Source organism: Larus michahellis, chromosome 3 (assembly GCF_964199755.1).
Source record: "Larus michahellis chromosome 3, bLarMic1.1, whole genome shotgun sequence".
Classification (NCBI taxonomy): Eukaryota; Metazoa; Chordata; class Aves; order Charadriiformes; family Laridae; genus Larus; species Larus michahellis.
This window is the reverse complement of record NC_133898.1, coordinates 117,882,492-117,905,145: the sequence shown is the minus strand read 5'-3', so window position 1 is coordinate 117,905,145 and position 22,654 is coordinate 117,882,492. Positions and strand designations below refer to the sequence as shown.

Here is a 22,654-nt window from a genome sequence, read left to right as displayed (position 1 = left end):
TCCAGTTATCCAGAATAGAAAAAAAAAGAAAGATATAGGATAGTACTGTCTTTTAATATTAAAAATACCTTTAATTAACATCTGTATGCAGGTACTTTAAGCTGTGAAGAAGTCATGAATATACTTAAATTCTATATGTTTTGAAGGCAATCATACTTGAATAGCTGCTGGACTGTCAAAGGAAGAGTTCTGTGCAATAGGAAACTTTTAATGTATTTTTTTAACCTAATTTTGAACTACTCTGTGCATAAAGCTTTTGAAGAGTATATTTGGATGTTTACAGTCTTCCACCTATGTAGCTACTCACAGCTAGAATTCCAATAGGAATTTGTTAGTAAAAAAACATTGATATGAAATGCTGAATAATAGTATAACCTCAGGTTTTGAACACTAAGCTGCTGCTTTGCATCTATAAAATCTACGCCTGCATGGATTTTGGCATCTTTTAACGTTTCCATAAGAGTTACCTGTTTTTCATTGAACACCTATCAGTAGGTGGACGTTACATCTTGATGTTTATCTACAGTAACTTCAGTACAAAAATCCTTCTGTTACTGTAGATGTTTGTTTTGGATGCAGCCTGCTTGCTTACTGTCTCAACCAAGAGTCCTTTAGATACTGTCTTTCATAAACACAAAGTAAATATCACAAAGACAAAGTTCCTTACAGTAAGTAGAGCTCGAAACACAGTATGAAAGGGGTAGTAAAAATAAGGCTTCATAGCATGGGGATGAGAGTGGTAGTTCTGTATTAGGGTGTTGGAAAGATCCAATTAATTGCTACTTCAGCTTGCAGTTTCCTTGCTTTAATCTTCTCAGTTGACTCTTAATCTTCATTTTTCTCATGAAAACAATGTGTGAATTAAATAGAATTGTGTAGCATATTTTTTCTTATTTTTGAATTATCATTAAGTGCCTCATGTTTTTAATCTTTTATGAAAGTGCTGTTTGCAGGAACACCACCTGGAAGAGATGGTATCTTATTTACAAAACAGCTTTGTACTAGAATGAGCAATTTGCTAAAACCACTTAACAAATAGTTGTCAATTTTTTCTTCAATATTTGGTATATTGACATTAGAGTTCATTATGCATTATTTATCAAGCATTTAAAGATCTGGGTGCCTCACAGACTTAGCCAAGGTTAGTTCTCAAGCAGTTAACAATTTATTTGGGCAAAATATATCCAGAATGTATCTGGAAAGGAATTTGTGAAGCTAGAGCAAGACTGAATGGGAATTCTCGAGTAATCAGGTGAAGTCCCATGTAGCTTCAGGCCAACTATGTTGTATAAGGTTTCTAAATTATTCTTTCACCTGAGGCCAGCTTTTGGGTGGCTGCCTCTTTTTTTTTTTTTTTTTTCATTCACCTGCTCTGAGGTCTTCAGCCCTTCACTCCTTCTCTTAAAATGTTGAAATCGGAAGTTGATTTTAATGATTTAGCACCAACTTCTTCCTTGTCTTATATCACTGATCTGAAATATTTACTGTAGATTTTTGGAAAAGTTGTGCAATTATCAAGCAATCTGAATTTTATAACTCAGCTTGTGCTTATTGGTTTCTCAGAATGATATTGGTGCGTGTGAACTAGGTCCCTTTCTAGAAGACTAAACCAGAAGGTCCTGTATCAAACCACTTTGGATATACTTCAGCTTTTACTAGTGACATTAGCTTCTGAACCATTGTGTATGCTTTTGCTGTGCTGCTGTGCTCTCTGGCCAGTGTAGACACGGCCTTTTCTCCCTGATGCATTGCTGCTGCAGAACGTAACAAACCACTGTAGCCTTCCATCTCCTTTTTCCACTTCAAACATGAGCGGAAACTAGAGGCTCTTGGCTTGAATCTTCAGTTCACTTCTCTAAATTGGACTTTTTTTTTTTTTTAAATCATCTTATGAGGATGGGCAACTGGAAAAGCGCATCTCACTTCCCTTTATTGTGATTGAATCTAGTGGTGGTTCTAACGCTTTGTAGCTGATTGATGTCAACAGAAAATGTTAAAGACAGTGATTGTGAGCAAACACATGCACATGTATGATACAACAGAGGTTTTAGAGACCAAGATAGAAAAAAAAAAAATTGCTCTGAGCTGCCAAATCTTTATTTCTGTGAGGTTGAAGGTAGTCAGCAAACTTCCAGCTGAATGCTATTGCACAGCTACATATATTTTTTTCATATAATTTTATAGGCATATTTTTTGATACTTTGGAAATACATGCTAGCACACAGGCAGGGTGGCCAAGAACTGCTGCTGAATTTGTTTTTGCACCAGTCTTGGTGCAGCATAACACAGGAGGTACATCCAAACTGTGCCTGCATCCTTTCAGTGGGGATTTCTCTGGCAGTCCTCAGGCTTGCAGAGACAAGCAGTTAAGGGCTGGGCATGAAAAGGGGGGTGAAAAAAAAAAAGTCTTTCACAAGGTAATGGACATTCTTACATTCTTTGAGCTTTTCATTGCGTAAGAACTACTTGTTCTTGTCTTCTCAATGTTATCTTTTTATAACATTATACATATATAACACTATCTTGTTTTAAATGGTTTGTTACTGTTCTTTACTTGTACAATATCATTTCCTTAAATGTCCATTGCCTTATGCTGCCACTGCATGCCACTGTTAAGGCAGAAGGATAGGATTTTAGTAAGGTTTATGAAGTGCTAGGGGGAGTGGATCCCAGTAGGTCCCAGAGCCACTGCTGATTATATGGTTGACTGAGTTAACATGGTACTAAAGCATTTGTATCATCTTCCTCTTTCACTGAATCATAGAATGGTTGAGGTTCAAGTGACTTCTGGAGACCGTATGGTCCGACCCCTCTGGTCAAGCAGGGTCACCTAGAGCCAGTTGCCCAGGACTGTGTCCAGATGGCTTTTTAATAACTCCCTGGATACAGACTCCATAGCCTCCTAGACAACTTGTGCAAGTGCTTGGTCACCCTCACAGTAACAGCGTGTTTCCTGATGTTCAGAGGGAACCTCCTGTGTTTCAGTTTGTGCCCATTGTCTCTGGTCCTGTCACTGGGCACCACTGAAAGGAGCCTGGCTCTGTCCTCCTTGCACCCTCCCTTCAGGTATTTATATCCATTGATGAGATCCTCCCTGAGCCTTCTCTTCTCCAGGCTGAACAGTCCCAGCTCCCTCATCCTTTCCTCACAGGAGCGATGCTCCAGGACATTCATCATCTTTGTGGCCCTTCACTGGACTCTCTCCAGTAGCTCCATTGTTCGTTTCAGAGGTCACTGTAGCATTTACTTCTTAAGCAGAGGGTTATTGGAGCATTCCTAAAGATCATCTTTTTCTTCTGTTAAGATATTCTGTATCTGAATTGATGATACAAGGAAAGTAATGTATTGTACTTTTGGTTTTGTTTTGTTTTTTTTTTAATAAATGAAAGTATTGAGATCAGTGTTGAGGACTAGCCTACAGAATAGTTCTGTTAACCTCATCGTCTCCAGTGTAGCTTTACCTGAATATCCTCTGTTATCTTCCCCTTCGCCAGTGGCATACTCACTGTGCAGTTCTTGCAGGAATCTTTGTTTTCACTTCAACTAGTTACCCCCTTGAGAGTACGGCAAATGATTTCTGGAAAAGGCAAAGGAATGTAAGTTTGTGTGTTATGATTTGCAGCAGCTGTTATGTATCCCTGGTTAAAAAAAAAAAATCTGCTTTTATGTGCTTAATGACAACCTGCACAAACTGTGGCTACTAATCTGGAATTTACAATGCAGTGTTGTCATGGTGCTTCTCCTTAATGTCAAAAAATAGACTAGAGCATCTGCCTCTAAGGACTAGATGACTCTTACTGAGTATTTTTGAAAAAGTTTAGATCATCATCCTCTTATATGTACGTCATTGCTGGCTGGGTTAAAAAGTGCTCTTCTGTTTTCATTCAAGTATTGAGTCTAGTTTCAAGAGGTTGGGTACAGGGAGCTTTGCTGTGCTGGAAACTCAGAGGGAAGGTGCTGTGGCTATTGGAACAGAAGACACAGGGTAGAGTGTGTTTTTTTTTTGTTTCGGTTTGGTGTTTTTTTGTTGTTTTGGTTTGGTTTTGTGTTAAGTTTTTTTGTTTTGTTTTTCCTTCTTCCTAAATATATTTCAGTAAATACTTTTATTTTTGTCAAAATCGATTTCTCTTAATGCTTGTGTTCAACCTGGAGTCCTGTATCCAGCTCTGGGGCCCTCAGCACAGGAAAGACATGGACCTGTTGGAGCGGGCCCAGAGGAGGGATGCAAAAATGATCCGAGGGCTGGAGCACCTCTGCTATGAGGACAGGCTGAGAGAGTCGGGGTTGTTCAGCCTGGAGAAGAGAAGGCTCCGGGGAGACCTTATAGCGGCCTTGCAGTACCTAGAGGGGACTTACAGGAAAGATGGGGACAGACTTTTTAGCGATAGGACAAGGTGTAATGCTTTTAAACTAAAAGAGTGTAGATTCAGACTAGATAGAAGGAAAACATTATTTACAATGAATGTGCTGAAACGCTGGCACAGGTTGCCCATAGAAATAGTACATGCTTCATCCCTGGAAACATTTCAGGTCAGGTTGGACGGGGCTCTGAGCAACCTGGTCTAGTTGAAGGTGTCCCTGCTCGCTGCAGGGGGTTGGGACTAGGTGACCTTTAAAGGTCCCTTCCAACCCAGACTAGTCTGTGATTCTGTTCTGCCTCCTTTAATTTACATGCATGTTATTCAATGTAAAGTGCATAATATTTTTCAGGTTTTGTTATTACTAAGAGTCATCATGAGAAGGTTATTGGTTTTGGGGGGCTTTTTGTTGTGTTTTTTGTTTGTGGTTTGTTGGTTTTGGTTTTGCTTTAGCTATTAGGGCAGTAGTTATAATGCAAAGACTGTTCTGATAGCTGGTTGTGAAGATTTTTCAGTGTTATGTTTTTTCTTGGCATTTTGCTTTTCTGCTCTGTATCCTAGATTTATTTTAATTCTGCAGTATCTGTAGTAACTGTTGCAGTAGAATGTAATGATACGTTTGAGCATCTAAAAATCAGAATTAAAGTGTATGGATGTGTCAGGTGTTCATGTTCCCCAAGGACGGCGGGAAGATCATAGACTCTAGCTGTAAGCTTTATTTAGCATAGATCAAGATGCATAAATGACAGAAAGAAAAGAAAAAAAAGAACTGTGAGGATATGGTCTCTAATCTGGGAGTGGTGGTGTTCTGCTTTCCTTTTATTGTCATACATTCATCGTGATAATAGCGTAGAAAATTTTGTACTAAAGGTTACTGTTGCTTCGCAGTGTCTCTGCTCCACCCTCCCAGTATTACAGAAAACAATGTAATCAATCTAGGAAGGTGTTAAACATAATATGCTAAAGTCACTCAAGTTTATGGAGTAAACTCTTTTTAACATGGGTCCAAAAAAGTGTCATTGAATATAATTTTGTAAGCTAATTTACTGACAGTTGCAATTGTATTTTGTAATAGTTCATGTTGTGTAAGGCGCTTTTCCTTAGTCTCTCATGATGTTTTAATTAAAAAGAATCTAAACTAACATAGTCAGCAGTATTCCCTCTTTTAAAAAAAGTTGTTCGTGACAGGTCTATTAGGATGTAGTTATAAACAAGTAGTATTTTTCTTGGAATTATTCTAAAAAAAACCAAAACAAACCGCAACCAACCCAAAACCCAGCATCAGCCTTAATATTTTTGTATTGCACCTGTACCAACATAAAACCAAAAACTCTGTGTGTCTATTTGAGCCATGCTAGGATTAGTAAAAATTAATAATGAAGTTAACTTCAGACTTCGGTCACTTCGCAGATTCACCATGTGTTCCGTTGAAGGGATATACAATAACAGAAAACTAGCTTTTAATAATCCCTGGACATTTACAGAGTGGAGCTGAACACTTTCACACCTTATTTTAGTCTGCAAATACGAAGAGTGTTTTTGTCTGAACTCGTAGGAAGAGCTTGGAGGACCTACCTACCACTTGTGCTAAAATACTGTAGGTGTCACAACTAAATCAAATAAACACTAACTGTGACACGTTACATCCTCTGCCGCTTTATAATTGAAATGAAATGAAAACTGAGGTTTTTGCTTTAGCACAAAGGTTAAGCAGAAACTGTCATTGAGAACCAGAGTGTATGTGGAGCAGGTGCCTGTCTTTGGAATAGCTCTGTAGTTTGAGGTTTGGGGTGGGTTTTTTTTCCTATTTTTTATTTTTTCTGCAAATGCAGCTCTGAGTGTAAGCAAATACAAGAAGATGCACTTCATGTGTTTTTATTTAACTGTGGTTCTATTTTCTTGCTTTATGAAAAGAAAAAACAATTAAAAAGAAATTGTTACTTTTGTAATATAAATATTTATTTTCATGTTGTGTCTCTTGGGGCTTAGTGTTTCTTTTCCTTGTTTTCTTTCATGTCTTTTCTACATAAGAACACTGGAAGAAAATGTCTACAAGATTGCTGTTTCTTTGGCTCAGCGATACAACGTTCCACTTTGGGAAGTTTATATGACCCATCTGGAATTTCTGTTCACTGACAGCGGGTATGTTGTCTCCCCTGCAAATACACGTAGAATTCTGTTACACAGAAATATGTGCTAATCTATGAGAAAATTTAAGCACATTGGGGGCAGAGTTTGGTTTGTGTTTTTGTGTTCATTGTGTTGTGTTAGCTTGGTAATGTTTGTCTTTTCCATGTGATGCTTTTGTAATCATCCACGGAAACAGGTGTTACAAGCAAGGGTAGAAATCCGTATGTGTCTTATTGTTCTTAAGAGTATCCTGGGACTTGGTTTCAGTGTTTAGGTTTCCACGGCTTTGAATGCTTAGTGCTCTCTTCTGACAGCAACTCATCTTGTAGTTAGTTTTACAGTTCTTAGAATATGTCCTGAGGCTTGATCATTTTTATGTAATTATTTATTTTTTAAAAAAGTTTTGCTATTTATTGATTTCTCTTCTACATAATAGCAAAGGAAATAAATGTATTGGAGTTTACCATTCACATTATTCATCTGTTCATCTCAGTTTCAGTTTTGGAGCTGTTCTAGCCTACAAGATTATGGCAGACCAGACCTGGCATTGGTGGGGGCATGGGGAGAGGGATGCTTTTCTTTTCTATTCCAGAGTTGGTTCCAGAGCTGCTTTTTTTTTTTTAAACTTCGACATCTTGTCAGTCAGACACACATTTTTTGCCCACTGAAAGGTGAATAAACCTATTCAATGAATCACTAAGCTACTTGCCTGAAAGTGCATTTGGATGACAGTGATGTAGAGCCCCCTGTGTAATAGAGCAGCTCTTATCTGCTGTCCTGACAGATGTGATCAGATTTGTCTCGTTTGTTTCAGATTTTAAATTGTGAAAGCACCTTTAGCTTACAGCAGTATTTGTACCTCTCTTAACATTAACTATTAATTAAAAAGCCTTAAAATGTTTTATAAAACATGAGGCATAAAAAAAACCCAACACCTGATAGATGCTGGTGATGATCTGAGAAGATGAAATAACATTCTGAGATTTTCTTTGCTTCCTCTAGAAAACAGAGGAGTCATACACTCTAAATTTTGATGCTGCTAAATTATGTAGTGCTTTAAACAAAATAGACAGTCAGGGTATAAACATGGCAACGCTGGGGTGAACGTGAAAGAGCCAACTGACTTCTCTGGGACTGGAATATTACCTAAGGTATTTTGCAACAGTTTTCTCTCATTTTCTTTGTTCTTGTCCTCCATGAGTTAGCATTCATAGAATTCTGAAATCACTGAAGTACAAAGTAACAACCTTTTCCCTAATGAAATTCAAAAAAAGTTTTGAAAATTGATGTATAATAGCATAATGTGCTGCTGAGCATGTTTTTGTTGTATCATAATCTCATTTTAAAGTTGATTGACAGCATATGGCCATTACAGTATATTTTAGTCTTGGGATTATGTTATTAATAATGCATGCCTCGTTATGCATTCATTCTGAACTGAAAGAAGTTTATTCTAAGACTTAATCTCTTTAACCAAATATGTGGTATTTCTATAAGCCACTTTATGTAGGAGAAGCTCAAAAGAAGCACTAGCGTAGTTTCTATTAACTATTTCTTTGATTACTTTATGGCAAATAAACATCACAAGCTTTTCTCTTGTGCTGTGAATTTGACTCTGAAAATTATTTAGGATTACATTTTTTTTTTTTAAATTCAGTGAAAACTTAATTGCTTCTTTTGAAGCGTCTGATCACATTTGATTACCAAAAAGCTATAAAATGCATTTTAAGATTTCAGTGACAGGAAATGTTATGTTTTCTTGTGGCAGAATCTATTATTCTGTTTCTGAACAGCATAATGAACCTTTCCTATCCACCACCAGCCCTGCCCCAAAACCACATGGCAAACCTCAGTAGATCCTGTTTGTGTAATTTAATGTCCATCTAGCCTTTAGTTTGAACTTTGGGCGAGGACAGAAAAATGTATTCAAATCACACTCTTGAAATACATCACATCCAAGTGTCGGTTTTGTCTGATATTAAGAGTGAATGATGCTTTATTTCCATTAATATCATACTTATTTCAATCAATATGGTAGAACACTTAACAAATAACAAGAATTTAGATAATTAAAATAATGTTTGCAAGGTTAACAGCCTACCTGGGGTAGATTCTAGGTGTAAAAATAACTTAAAGGTAATTTATTCTCCCTCAGAAATCAGAGGATCTGAGATGAATGAGTGAGAGAAGGTTGTGTTTGTGGTATTTGCTGTAAGAAAATAATCTTTAGGAATGAAACTGAGACAAATTTTACTCGGATATCAAAGAGAAACACTAACTTACACGTGGCATTTATACTCAGGAAAAATTGATGTTGAAATTCTAATTTAATCAATTTTAAAGGTAGAAGAAAATCAAATGGGATTAGAAGACATCTGATTTCCAAATGAAATGTACTACTTAACGTGGCATGTGATTGAACTCTGGGGATAGTCAAGGTGGTAGTCATCTGTATGTTACTTCTTTCCTCAGTTTTTAGGTAAAACTTTGATTTGAGAAGGGTATAAAGTTAAGATGAGACTTCCTTGATATGCACCCATTTTTCTTCTAGCTGAGGAAAAAAGGAGTGATTGCATTCAGTGATCTTTTATGTAGTCAGCTGGAGGTGTCTGAATTCATGCTGTGAAAGAGCTAATGTATTCTTTTCAAAAAGGGTCAGGAAAAAATTTCCTGAAGCAGTGAGACTGGCTGAGGTCAACCCAAGACTTGCTGATCTTTTCATAAGCTTCCATGGATGACAATTTGAGAAGCAACTTGATAAAACTGTCAAATGAAATATGCTAAGCATGAATAATAGTGTCAAATAGATTAACTAGTGGGCAAGAGCCAATTTTCAGTGATAATACCTCTCAAAGCATTCACAGGTGCCTGTCAATTATAGAAAATAGAAAGTAATAGATAATAGATCAGGCGAACTTCCAATTGGGCTATGGGATTTTCTAGCATCATGCAGCCACAAGTCTGGTTGGGTTTGTTTTTTTTCCTTTTCTTCTTATTTTTTTTAAGTCTTGCTGTACACATCCTCTGGACATACGTCTACTTTTACATATAACTATACTTAGAGATGTGAAATGCTGTTTTCAATCCCACGTCAGCATTCATGACCTTTAATCTGCGTGTCCAAGTCAACACATAACAAGATCAGGAAATAGAAGAGCTCTTTAGCTTTTGTTTATGCAGAATAACGACTGTCTAAATATTTATGAATGAGTATTTACTCTTTCAAAATGTCTTTAAAAGTTAACCAGAAGCCAAGGAAAGTATTGTCCTGTCTCCCAAGTGTGCAGCTGAAGAGTCTCTCATGGCATTTCCAGGCCTTTAAAGCCAAACTCCTTTCTAAATGCAGGTTATCGACGCTGGAAATAGAAGAAAGAGCACAAAGTCTTGGTCTCTTTGAGACTTTGAAAACCAGTCCTGAAACCTTACATGAACGCATGGTTAAATATGTTTACCCAAGTATTGAAGGTAGAGATCACCAGCGGTTGCTCTATTATTTTACGCTCCTTGAAAATTGTGGTTGCTCAGAAGTGGTGAAGCATGCTGTTAAACCTGAAACTCACATCCGACTCCTGAAAAAATTCAAAGCAGTTGCACCAGGTAGGAGAGTTCCTGTTTCTTTTCTTCATAGCTGTATTTATTATACTATTATGTGAGTGTGGACATGATGATGCTTATCTAGGTTATACTCCAGGTAATTTTTTTCAATAAGCATATCAGATGAATGCAAGTAATTTAGTAAGTTAGTCATATCTTATAGGAGCAAGTTCCTTCTCTTACTGTTACTGAAAATCCAGTTTGCTCTATCACAGCAAGCAGAAAGTACTTAAAACCAGGTTTCTACTGGTGATGCAGATTAAAATTATTGGCAGTGGTTCATAGACAATTTTGAAAGGAAAAAATACAGACCACCTAGAGCAGAATTTTTAACACTGTAAGCTTAACATGAATATTCTCAAACAACTCAAAGAAAATTTCCCTTTCAAAAGTCTGAACTACATAATACATCAGGAACTTTAAGCATTTTGTGTGTTTGTTTTAAAGAGGGTAATTTTATTTTGTGTTTTATCCTTGACGTTACCTTTTGCTTTTGAAGAACCACAACATTATTTGTCCTCGTACATTATCAGACAATGATTATAAAAGTGAGCTGCTGGAAAGCACTCTGAAATTTTGAACACTAGTTTCAATTTGCTTGTTAGTCAAGTATTAGCAGTATCTTGAATTTCAGTTGAATAACTCCAAATCCAGTTTCAGAATGCAAAATACGCACTGTGTGAGATTACCTGCTGCGTGGATGAATTGATTGTTCAATACTGCAACCATAGCAGACATTAACTTTGCTGCAGAATTTGGAGAGATTGTGCATATGAAGTCATGTATTGCAGGAAGGAAAAAAGGCGATAATTTTTTGTGGGGATTAACTTCACTTCTTATTGGTGTGTTTAAACACTCAAGTTCAGCGGTGCTTGTTGAAGAAAAACCTGTCAAGAAGTTATTGGTTTCCCTTCAAAATTATTTTTAAATGTTGCTCAAAAAAAAGTCCTAGGACCATACATCAGACACAAATTAGTAACTTTGTATGGTAGAAAATTAAATTTATTGTATTACACCCTTAATTAAAATTCTCAGTATTCAGCATAGTTTATAGATAGTAGGCAAGGGGTAAGATCAAAGTGTTTGTAGAGGTTACGGGCCCAAAGTATGTGAAGAAAAACATGGCAATAGAGGTCCGTTGTCTTAAGAATTATATGCATAGAGAATAAAATAGTATTGTTGCTAGAAATATTTTGTTGTTGCTAGAATAATTTGCAAGATTTTTCTTCCTGTAGGAACTGAAGTAGTAGGACTCTTCTATTATATAGATATTCATGTAAATGGATCTCCATGTCCTATCTCTAATTGAGCTTAGCTTACTTGTGGTTAGTGCCTTGCATTTTTGTTGAGATGGGTAGTAAGTGCCAATTGTTACATGATCAGGATACATCTTTCTTTAATTAATGAAGACTTATGTCTTGAGGTTTTCTAGGCTTTCTATTAAAAAAATAGTAGCATGATTCTATATACTATATATATATTCTTGCTTTTTTGAGAATCTGCTTTTTTGGTTTGTATCGATATGTAATGTTAAAATATATTCCAGGCACTGAGAGGTTTTGCACACATCAGGACATCATAAAATCCCAGTGTTACCTGTACACAAACCTGCCTTGCTCCCCAGTTTGTCAGTATGTACGGTTGTAAAAAGAGATGGAGTAGAGTCTTCCTAGTTATGCAGATACTGGTTTAGCACTGATTGTTTTACACATAAATGTAGAGTTTGAGTATATTTAACTATTAATAACTCTTATTTTATTTTCCTCTTTCTCCTTATGTCAATAGGTCTTAATTATAAAAAGCTAACAAATGAAAATGAAGACCCCCTGGAAACACTGGAGCCCATCCTTACAAGTCAAAATATCTTATCTATTTCCAAACTGGCTCCCAAAATTCCTAAAAAAGATGGTGGCATGCTGTCACCAAGCTCTATTTATGCTGTCTGGTTACAAAAACTTTTTTGGAATGGTGATCATCATCTCATTAAAAAAATACCAGAAACCATGGATGAATGGCTACATGCATATGATATGTGTTCAAAGTACTTGGATAGACTTGATCCAGATGATATTGTCACTTTTATTGATGAAATTACCTTTTCCTCAAAAGCTGTCACAAAGGTAAGCAGATATATATTGAAGAATTTCAGGCCTCGGGTGAGGCACAGCTGAATATAGTATCAACGAGAAAGTCTCAGCAAATTTTTACATTTTTCATTTTACAGTTTTTAAAGATAAATTCATAAACCTGCCTTCCTCTGCCTACTTCTTCTTTTTATGACTGCTAGTATAAAAAAGGATTATTTTTTTTTTATTCGGTTAGAGGAGTTAGCTCTGTGAATAAGAGTTTTGCATGGAATCCCGAAGTCTCTGCATTCTGCTTCAGCAGAAAATCAGTTATTCTTCTTGTGTATTTGTTTATTTTACTTGTGCTCATCCTAAAATTTGTTGTGCCGCAGGCTTGTGTTCACTACCAGACTTTTGCATTCTGAATAGGATCCTCCACAGAGAAGCGTTCTGGGCCAATGCATATGGTTTCTAGGCACTGTAATAATATAAATGATAAACTCTGTCATAATCTCCATCTGGCTGAAAGCCTGTTATTGAAAGAACGTGTTATTGGAAGAACAGATCTCCAGTTTCTTTTTGCCCAGTGCAACCTCCTTAAAAGGATGTTTCTAACAAAGTTTTGCCTGTGCTTTCTTGTATGTCTTTACTGCCAAGCATACAAAAATAGATGAGATTTCTTGGATATTTCCTTATTAAAAGATCTTGAGATGTCTTTACTAACTTAATCTGAAATGAAAAGATGATAAAGAGGAGGTGTTTTGTGGGGGTTTTTTGGCGCCTTTATCTTTTTTATTCTGAGTTGTGCTTATTTTCCAGAGGTGTTTATTCACCACATTCAATGAGGTGTCATTTGTTCCCTCCCTGGGTATTGTTTTAGCGTTCCCACAATATTAATATAAATTTATTAGAACCCATCTAACCTGTATCTATACCAGAATTTGTTGAAAAAAAAAAATAAATTGCTGTTCATTGAAATCCTGAGAAAATGAAAAGCTTCGTCAGCACCAAATTTATGCTTTGATCTGTCTGTCATGCTAGACCAACATATTTTATCACTAGTTGTATCAGCTGTCTCTTACGTGTGTTCAGCAGAACCACTGTCTTGTTTGGACGTTTTGATCCTTTTTATCATATACGGAGTGTTTCATGCTTGTCAGGAAAGACTGACATGCTCCCTGAGATCTCAGTTGCCAGACCTGACCCTGGGCTGAGGTAGCCAGGGGATGACTGTTGTCTAATGAGAAGGAACCACTGTCCTCACGTATGATCACCACTAGTGACTACTTGAAACTCATGCTGTTAATGTAGCTTGGGCATTTCAAGATTATTTCTCATTTGTCCCAGACGATTGATGCAGGGAGAGGATGGATAGCCTCCATTCTGTATCTGTTCCGAAAAACATTGTTTATTTTCATTTGCTTACTTCCGTTCAAGATTGTAATACAGTTTCTCTACTCTCTTACGATGAGTAGGAGTAGCAGGAAGGAGATATTGATGGCAGAGTTATTGTGGTTGGTGGCCAAGCAGAACTTCGTAGCAGAAATCTGTTAGCTTTTTGGCCATGAAAGGCACTCAAGTAGTGTTTGAAACAGCTGATTAAATCAGCTGATTTAGTGTGTCCCCTGCACTGGGTTTGGGAATGAAACAGCTGGTTAACCAGCTTGCAACTAGGTTTGCCTCAGGATCCCACCCAATTTCCACGCGGAAGCGTACAATGAAAAATTAGCATTGTAGAACTTGAAAATTTAATTCTCAGAGATCTCTTTCCTCTAACTTTCATCTGAAAAATGCATCATACATAAAAGCTGCCTTTTGGTTTGCACCTTTTACTTAAAATTTTATCCTGTGCTTAGGCTGCACTCATCATGCGATCACTCTTTTTAATCTCTGATTTAGCACTTTCTTCCCAGCCCAGTTCTACGGCCAAGTACTTTAGTACTTTGCCATCAGTTTCGCACCCCCATAACAGATGCCCATTTCTTTATTTTATGGAAGCACTGATACTTAACATACAAAAAGGACCCAAAAAACCCCATGGTCATTACCGTGAAATAATTTCTGCTGTCACTGAGACATCTGAGTTTTCTCACATACAGAAAATTGGTGGAGTTCTTCGAAGTGGACATTGAGAGGGAGCTTAAAGTGAGAGAAAGTCGTCCAGGGAGGTTATGAAATGCACTCTGTTGTCATCATGGGACAGCACTTCCATCTAAAAGCCCCTCTTGGTCAGCAACGATGAAGAAGAGTCTTGAGTGATCATAGAATCATAGAATCATTTAGGTTAGAAAAGACCCTTGGGATCGAGTCCAACCATCAACCCCACTCTACAAAGTTTTCCCTTACACCATATCCCTTAACACCACATCTAAATGAGTCTTAAACACACTCAGAGATGGTGACTCCACCATCTCCCTCGGCAGCCTATTCCAGTGTCTGACCACTCTTTCTGTGTTTGATGTGGACTTTTGTTTATAGAATCATTTAGGTTGGAAAAGACCCTTGGGATCATCGAGTCCAACCATCATCTCCACTCTACAAAGTTTTCCCTTACACCATATCCCTTAACACCACATCTAAATGAGCCTTAAACATCATCACAGGCTTTCTTTTTTTGTCAACACCCCAGCCCTGAGTAGGCTGCAGATAGGCAAAAAGTGGGAAGGGGAGGCAGCCACGACCTAGGCTCGCCAAAGGGGCGATCTGTGCCATATAATGTCATGCGCAGCAGTAACAAAGAGGAGGTTGGAAGGGTGTCTTCAGAGATGGTTGTTGCTTGGAGATTGGCTTCGCATTGGTCTGCGTGTGGGAGGTGGTGAGTAATTGCCTTTGCATCAGTTAGTTTTGGTTGGTTCACTTCCCCCCCTGCCCTCCATTATGTATTAAACTATCTTTATCTTGATCCACAAATTTTCTTGCTTTTGCTCTTCTTTTTCTCTCTGCCCATAGGAATTGGGAACCAGCTTTTGTTGTTCAATAACTGTTTAACTTACTTCTGAATTAACTAAAGTAATTTGCTTTCCATTCTAGTATAGCTGGTTGGCTTGTAGCTACGGGACTTTTGGGTGGTGGAATACATAAAGCTGGGATTTAGTGGCAGAGACGGGAACCGGAACAAACTGTTCCATCTGAGCATCAGGAAACATTTTTCATTAAGAGGGTGACCGATCACTGGCACAGGTGGAGCAGAGAGGTGGTGGAGTCTCCCACATTGGAGATATTAAAAATCCATCTCGACGTGGTCCTAGGCAACTGGCTGTAGGTGGCAGGGGATTTGGACCAGATGCCCTCCAGAGGTCCCTTCCAACCATTCTGTGTTTCAGTGTTGCCCAGATCCCAGGTTCCTGTGGCATTAAAAGGAGGGGAGCTGTTTCCATCATCTCAAAGCTGTGTGCTAATCACTGGCAATAAGAGTGGCAGGGTCAGCTTCTTCATGTGTGAGTGAATGCTACTTGTACAATAATTTATTAAGAAATACTTACGTATTCTGAAGGAAATTGGCTTCTGAGATGAGTTTTACCCTGAGGAGTGAAATCTTTTGAGCTGAAATAGTATGTGGTGTTCCTTGCTTTGAAAATGAAAGAAAACAGATTTTTAGGATTTTTCATTACACTTTATAGCCTATAGAATTAAAAATCTTTTTAAACCGTAAAAGCTTCTTAAAAAGAAAACTTCTCTTCACATGCAAACAAGGATTGAACTAGCCGTTAAGCTACCTTTTTTTTGTTACTGGGTATGATACCAAATCTCATTACTGAAACTGACTACAAGTACAGAGGATAGGCATTCGTGTTTTGGAATAAAACAACCAGAGAAATGATATGTTGGTAGTGCTGCATTTTGGCACTATGCAAATATGAATGCAAAATTAAAATAGTGTGTGGAAGAACCTGTATTCTCTTTTTTAATGTTCTATTCTGTGTATGCTTATGGCACCATGACTTCTAAACTAGCAGTATATTCACACTGTGTTCTAGGAGACAACAGTTAGGTGGAATACTTAAATTGTTTTCCTTTTGCATCTTTTAATTGCATTTTGAACATTAGAATGTACAGTAGAAGGGGAAAAAATGAAGTATGTATCTGTTTTTATCTTTTTATCAGATTTACAAAATGCATATAGAAATCCTAGTCATTAAATTTTAATGTGACGTGAAGAGTATCACCTTCTCCCTGCTTATAGTAAAACCTGATATTGAGACAAGCAAGGGCAGCTAGCTGGGGAGGAACACAGAGAAATTTTCCGAGCAGCCAGGGATCAGATCAGGAAAGCTAAAGCCCGGATAGAGTTAAATCTGGCCAGGGATGCCAAGGGCAACAAGAAAAGCTTCTGCAAGTATGTCAATGATAAAAGGGAGATATGGGAATATGTGGGCCCTCTCTGGAAGGAAACGGGAGATCTGGTTACCCAGGATATGGAGAAGGCTGAGGTACTCAATGACTTTTTTGCCTCAGTCTTCACTGGCAAGTGCTCTAGCCGCACTTCCCAAGTCACAGAAGGCAAAGGAAGGGACTAGGAGAATGAATAATCACCCACTGTAGGAGAAGACTGGGTTCAAGACCATCTAAGGAACCTGAAGTTGCACAAATCCATGGGGCCTGATAAAATGCATATACTAGTCCTGAGGGAATTGGTGGATGAAGTTGCTAAGCCACTATCCATCATATTTAAGAAGTCATGGCAGTCTGGTAAAGTTCCTGCTGACTGGAAAAGGGGAAAGATAACCTTCATTTTTTAAAAAGGGATAAAAGGAAGACCCGGGGAACTACAGGCTGGTCAGTCTCACCTCTGTGCCCAGCAAGATCATGGAGCAGATTCTCCTGGAAACTCTGCTAAGGCACATGGAAAATAAGGAGGTGATTGGTGACGGCTAACATGGCTTCAACTAAAGGCAAATCGTGTTTGGCAAATTCCGTGGCCCCCTATGATGGGGTTACAGGTTGGTGGATAAGGGAAGAGCAATTGACATCACCTACCTTGACTTGTGCAAAGCGTTTGACACTGCCCTGCATGACATCCCTTGGGGGAGGTGATTCTCTCCCTTTACTTTGCTTTTATGAGACCCCACCTGGAGTACTGCACCCAGCTCTGGGAGCCTCAGCATAAGAACAACGGGGACCTTTTGGAGTGAGTCCAGAGGAGGGCCACGAAGATGATCAGAGGGCTGAGCACCTCTCCTGTGAAGACAGGCTGAGAGAGTTGGGGTTGTTCAGCCTGGAGAAGAGAAGGTTCCAGGGAGACTTTACAGCAGCCTTCCAGTACAGAAAGGGGTCCTACAGGAAAGATGGGGCGGGATGCTTTATGAGGGAGTGTAGCAATAGGACAAGGGGTAACAGTTTTAAACCATTTTAAAACTCAAAGAGGGTAGATTTAGGTTAGGTATTAGGAAGAAATTCTTTACAGTGAGGGTGGTGAGGCACTGGAACAGGTTGCCCAGGGAAGCTGCGGATGCCCCATCCCTGGAAGTGTTCAAGGCCAGGCTGGATGGGGCTTTGAGCAGCCTGATCTAGTGGGAGGTGTCCCTGCCCAGGGTGGTTAAAACTAGATGATCTTTAAGGTCCCTTCCAACCCAAACCGTTCTACGATTCTATGAGACCTTGTTCAAAGTAACAAAATCATACTTAATTTCTTTTGGTGGGAACAGAACTGAGTTGAGTTTGAAACCGAGTGGTAAAATACCCTTTGTATTTACCCCGTTAGAGTTGGCAAGTTTTCTTAGCTTTTGCCACAATGTCCACCATTTTGCTTTTGTCTTTAAAAAAGTCCAGTACACCATTACTGTGGCTTGCGACAGCGCTAAAAAACAGGAGTAAACACCTTTCACTCTGTGTTGTTTTTTTTTTTTGTTTGGTGTTGTTTTTCTGTGGGTTTTTTTGGGGGGGGGATAATTTAAATATATAAACTGTAAAACTTTCTGCTACATAATCCTTGTCAAGCTTTCTGTGTCTTTACAAGTAGATAGTTTAATTTGTGATATAAACATCAATTTGACTTCCTTATGAGAAATTCTGTGGCGGTCTAATTTTCTTCTTTCTGTGGTATATCAGCCTCTTTCCTATTCAGATTTAAGCATGATTTAAGATTTTTTTTTTAAGATTTTAAATCATACAGATTTAAGCGTGGTTTTCTATTTCTGGTGTATTTCAAATTTAAAATTAAAGATTTGTTCTTTGTCTTGTATTCCAGTAACTGAAACACCTGATATTAAAAGTACCTAATGCCTGTGGGTTTAGGCAGAGACCCCCACCCATTAGAAAGTATATTGCAAGCATCCTTAAAACTGTGCTTGAAGTTATAAACTAACAAATAATACATGAATTTTTAAATCATATTTCAAACTTTGAGCTGAAGCTGTGTTTTTTTTCCTGACTTAAAAGCACAACAGTTTGCTACAAGTACTGTCTATGTAGACTGTTTCTGTCTGCATCCCTTTCCAAAATAATCTTGGTTTCTGGAAGCTTGGGAATCTGTGATCATTGCCCAGGCTCCCTTCTGAGATCCTAAATTCCATTCTAATGCACTACAATGACTCTTTCATGCGAAGTGTGGGAGAAACTTCATTCAATGTATATATGACTCTATATTTAGGAATTCGAACTTTATGAGAAGTTTAATGGAAAAAAAAAAACAAAAAAACAAAAAAACAACCAGGATTTTCTTATTTCAGTTTAATGGCTAGATACATCTAGTTGTACAGGTCTTTCAAATAGTAACTTGCTAGTTTGTGTAATTTGTGCTTTAAATAGGTTAATTTAAAAGTTGTAGACCTCCTACTGTTTTTTGCTTACGATTATAGTCTTAGTGATACACTCTACACAACGATCTAAACCTAACAAAACTAACCTTAAGTTAATTTTCAGCAGTTAGGATCTTCAGTTAATCTTGTAAAATGATCCCCAGACATCTCTCAATGCAGAATTAAAAAGCAAAGATTAGAAGGTGGCACTCACAAAATAATGAATATTACTAGGGAAAATAAGCTTCATATGGTTTAATATGAATCAGGTTCAACATCAAGAAAAGAAAGGACAGCACAAGAAATTAATGGAATACTGATCCTTTTTAAATAAATTACTAATAAGAAATAAAGTTGCTTTTCATAATATACTTCATTTAGTTTTATGCTGTGCTGTACAACAGTGGAGCCACTTGACCTCTAGGCACTGCTGTAATACAAATTTTAGTGAACAGATAATGAATGATTAAATATTGAGTAATCTTTTTCAGCTGCCAGTTGAAACCAGGACAGATGTGACAAAGAAGGCTATTAAGGCAGTAAAACATCTTTCTGAAAAATCAAGAAAAAAAACTTCTGAGAATGACATGGAAGATGCTGAAAATCCATCTGTTGCTTATGAAGAAGCTCTGAATCATTTGCAGCAATCCCTTGCTCATCTGGAAACACTCACTCATAGTTTTATCACTTATTTGAAAAACAGCGAACAGGTAATGATTACTGATCAGGCACTTATTTTGTGTGTTGCCATGACTAGCAGTGATGGATATCAATCTTCTGTCATATTTTATTAATGTTTTGTAGCTTTGTTTTTGCTGACCTGGTCTTTCAAAATTCAATTCCATCAATCTTTTCCATAGTATGTTTTAAATCCTGTAGGAAGAAAGACTCTGAATGATACATCCATGTAAATAAAGAGTACGCTGATTCATGTTCAGAAATTATCTGTTCACAGGATACACTACAGAAGTATGGCTATTTATATGATTTATCAAGGTCAGAGAAAGAAAAAATCCACGACCAAGCAGTAGCTATGTGTATAGATGGTCAACCCCTGGACATGATACAGCAGTTGTTACAAGTGGCTGTTGGAGATCTTGGTCTTTCTCCCAAGGATATTGTCCAATGTGCTATTAAAAAAATCGTATGTACGTTAAGGTAAGTACACTGCCACAATTAAACCCAAAAACATTCCTTCTGTTTTTTCGGGGGCTTTTTTTTGTTGGTTGGTTTGATGTGGACTTTTGTTTATTTGGTTATCTTTTTTTTTGTAGTGAGTATTTGTTTGCTTTCAAATGTCTGGATTTTGCAGAAAATTGAGCAGTAACAAGAAATGAGTTCTTGGATTGTTTATGCTCCTGTTTACCTACAATTTCTTATTCAGATAAGACAGAGTTTTCTGAGTTTGGGAAGCCTGGGCAGTCATAGAATCATTTAGGTTGGAAAAGACCCTTGGGATCATCGAGTCCAACCATCAACCCCACTCTACAAAGTTCTCCCTTACACCATATCCCTTAACACCACACCTAAACAAGTCTTAAACACATCCAGGGATGGTGACTCCACCACCTCCCTGGGCAGCCTATTCCAGTGTCTGACCACTCTTTCTGTGAAGAACTTTTTCCTAATGTCCAGCCTAAACCTACCCTGCTGCAGCTTGAACCCATTCCCTCTTGTTTTATCACTAATTACCTGTGAGAAGAGACCAGCACCAACCTCTCTACAATGGCCTTTCAAGTAGTTGTAGAGAGTGATGAGGTCTCCCCTCAGCCTCCTCTTCCTCAAACTAAACAGTCCCAGCTCCTTCAATCCCTCCTCGTAAGATTTATTCTCCAGGCCCTTCACCAGCTTCATTGCCCTCCTCTGCACTCGCTCCAGCACCTCGATATCTCTCTCGTATTGAGGTGCCCAGAACTGGACACAATACTCAAGGTGTGGCCTCACCAGTGCTGAGTACAGGGGGACAATCACCTCCCTCCTTCTGCTGGTCACGCTATTTCTAATAGAAGCCAGGATGGCATTGGCTTTCTTGGCCACCTGGGCACACTGCTGGCTCATGTTCAGCCGCTTGTCAATTAGAACCCCCAGGTCCTTTTCTGCCAGGCAGCTCTCCAGCCACACTGCCCCAAGCCTGTAGTGATGCATGGGATTGTTGTGGCCCAAGTGCAGGACCCGGCACGTGGCCTTGTTGAAGCTCATTCCATTAGCATTGGCCCTTCGATCCAATCTATCCAAGTCTCTCTGTAGAGCCTCCCTATCCTCATGCAGATCAACACTCCCGCTTAACTTGGTGTCATCTGCAAACTTGCTGATGATACAATGTCCTTATCAAGGTCATCAATAAAGATGTTAAGCAGAAATGGTCCCAACACTGAGCCCTGAGGGACACGACTTGTGGCCGTCCGCCAGCTGGATTTAGCTCCATTGACCACCACTCTTTGGGACCACCCATCCAGCTAGTGCTTGATCCAGCAGATCGTATGCTCATCCACGCCATGAGCCGCCAGTTTTTCCATGAGAATTCTATGGGGGACAGTGTCAAATGCTTTTCGAAAGTCTAGGTAGACAATGTCCACAGCCTTTCCCTCATCCAATAATTGGGTCATCCTGTCATAGAAGGAGATCAAGTTCGTCAGGCAGGACCTGCCTTTCGTAAACCCATGCTGACTAGGCCTGATCCCCTGCTTGTCCATTATATGACTTGTAATGGCACTCAAGATGATCTGCTCCATGACCTTCCCTGCTACCGAGGTCAGACTGACAGGCCTATAGTTTCCCGGATCCTCCTTTCTGACTTTTTTGTAGATGGGCGCTACATTTGCTACCCTCCAGTCCATTGGGACCTCCCCAGTTAGCCATGACTTCAGGTAGATAATGGAAAGTGGCTTGGCGAGTACGTCTGCCAACTCTTTCAGCACTCTTGGATGTAACCCATCCGGTCCCATAGACTTGTGCACATCCAAGTGGCGTAGCAGGTCACTGATCACGTCCTCTTTAATTGTAATGACCTCATTCAGCTTCCCTTCACTGTCTCCTAGCTCATGAGGCTGGGTGCCCAGGGAACAGCTAGTTCCACTGCTAAAGACTGAGGCAAAGTAGGCATTGAGCACCTCAGCCTTTTCCTCATCCTTTGTGACTGTTTCCCTCTGCATCCAGTAAGGGAGGGAGATTTTCCCTAACCCTCCTTTTGTTGTTAATGAATTTATAGAAGCCTTTTTTGTTATCCTTAACAGCTGTAGCTAGGTTGAGCTCTAGCTGCGCTTTGGCTCTCCTAATTTTCTCCCTGCATAGCTTCACTACATCTTTATAGTCTTCATGAGAGACCTGCCCCCTCTTCCAGAGGTCATAGACTCTCCTTTTGTTCTTGAGGTCCAGCCAAAGGTCCCTATTTAGCCAGGCCGGTCTCCTTCCCCACCTACTTGTTTTTTGGCACATGGGGACAGCCTCCTCCTGTGCCTTTTAAGACTTCTCTCTTGAAGTATGTCCAGCCTTCCTGGGCTCCTATATCCTTCAGGGCAGCCTCCCAAGGGATTTTGTCCAGCAGCCTTCGGAACAGGTCAAAGTTTGCCCTCCAGAAGTCTAAGGTGGCAGTTTTACTAACCCCTCTCCTTGTTTCTCCAAGAATCAGAAATTCGATCATCTCATGATCACTGTGCCCTAGACGGCCACCAACCTCTACTTCCCCCACAAGTTCTTCCCTGTTCACAAGAAGCAGGTCCAGGAGGGCACCTTCCCTCATCTGCTCACTTACCAGCTGTGTGAGGAAGTT

The 22,654-nt window shown here is 38.9% G+C and overlaps 1 protein-coding gene across 1 annotated transcript in view; it reads left to right on the top strand.

Annotated features, from left to right (window-relative positions):
* The window catches only part of NBAS (NBAS subunit of NRZ tethering complex), a 191,303-nt gene that overhangs the window by 111,275 nt on the left and 57,374 nt on the right, over nt 1–22,654 (top strand). The window contains exons 41-45 of the mRNA XM_074579377.1: nt 6,390–6,500; nt 9,835–10,085; nt 11,868–12,202; nt 19,377–19,595; nt 19,841–20,043. Of these exons, the coding sequence (XP_074435478.1) occupies nt 6,390–6,500; nt 9,835–10,085; nt 11,868–12,202; nt 19,377–19,595; nt 19,841–20,043 (1,119 nt within the window). The remainder of the gene's footprint in view (nt 1–6,389; nt 6,501–9,834; nt 10,086–11,867; nt 12,203–19,376; nt 19,596–19,840; nt 20,044–22,654) is intronic.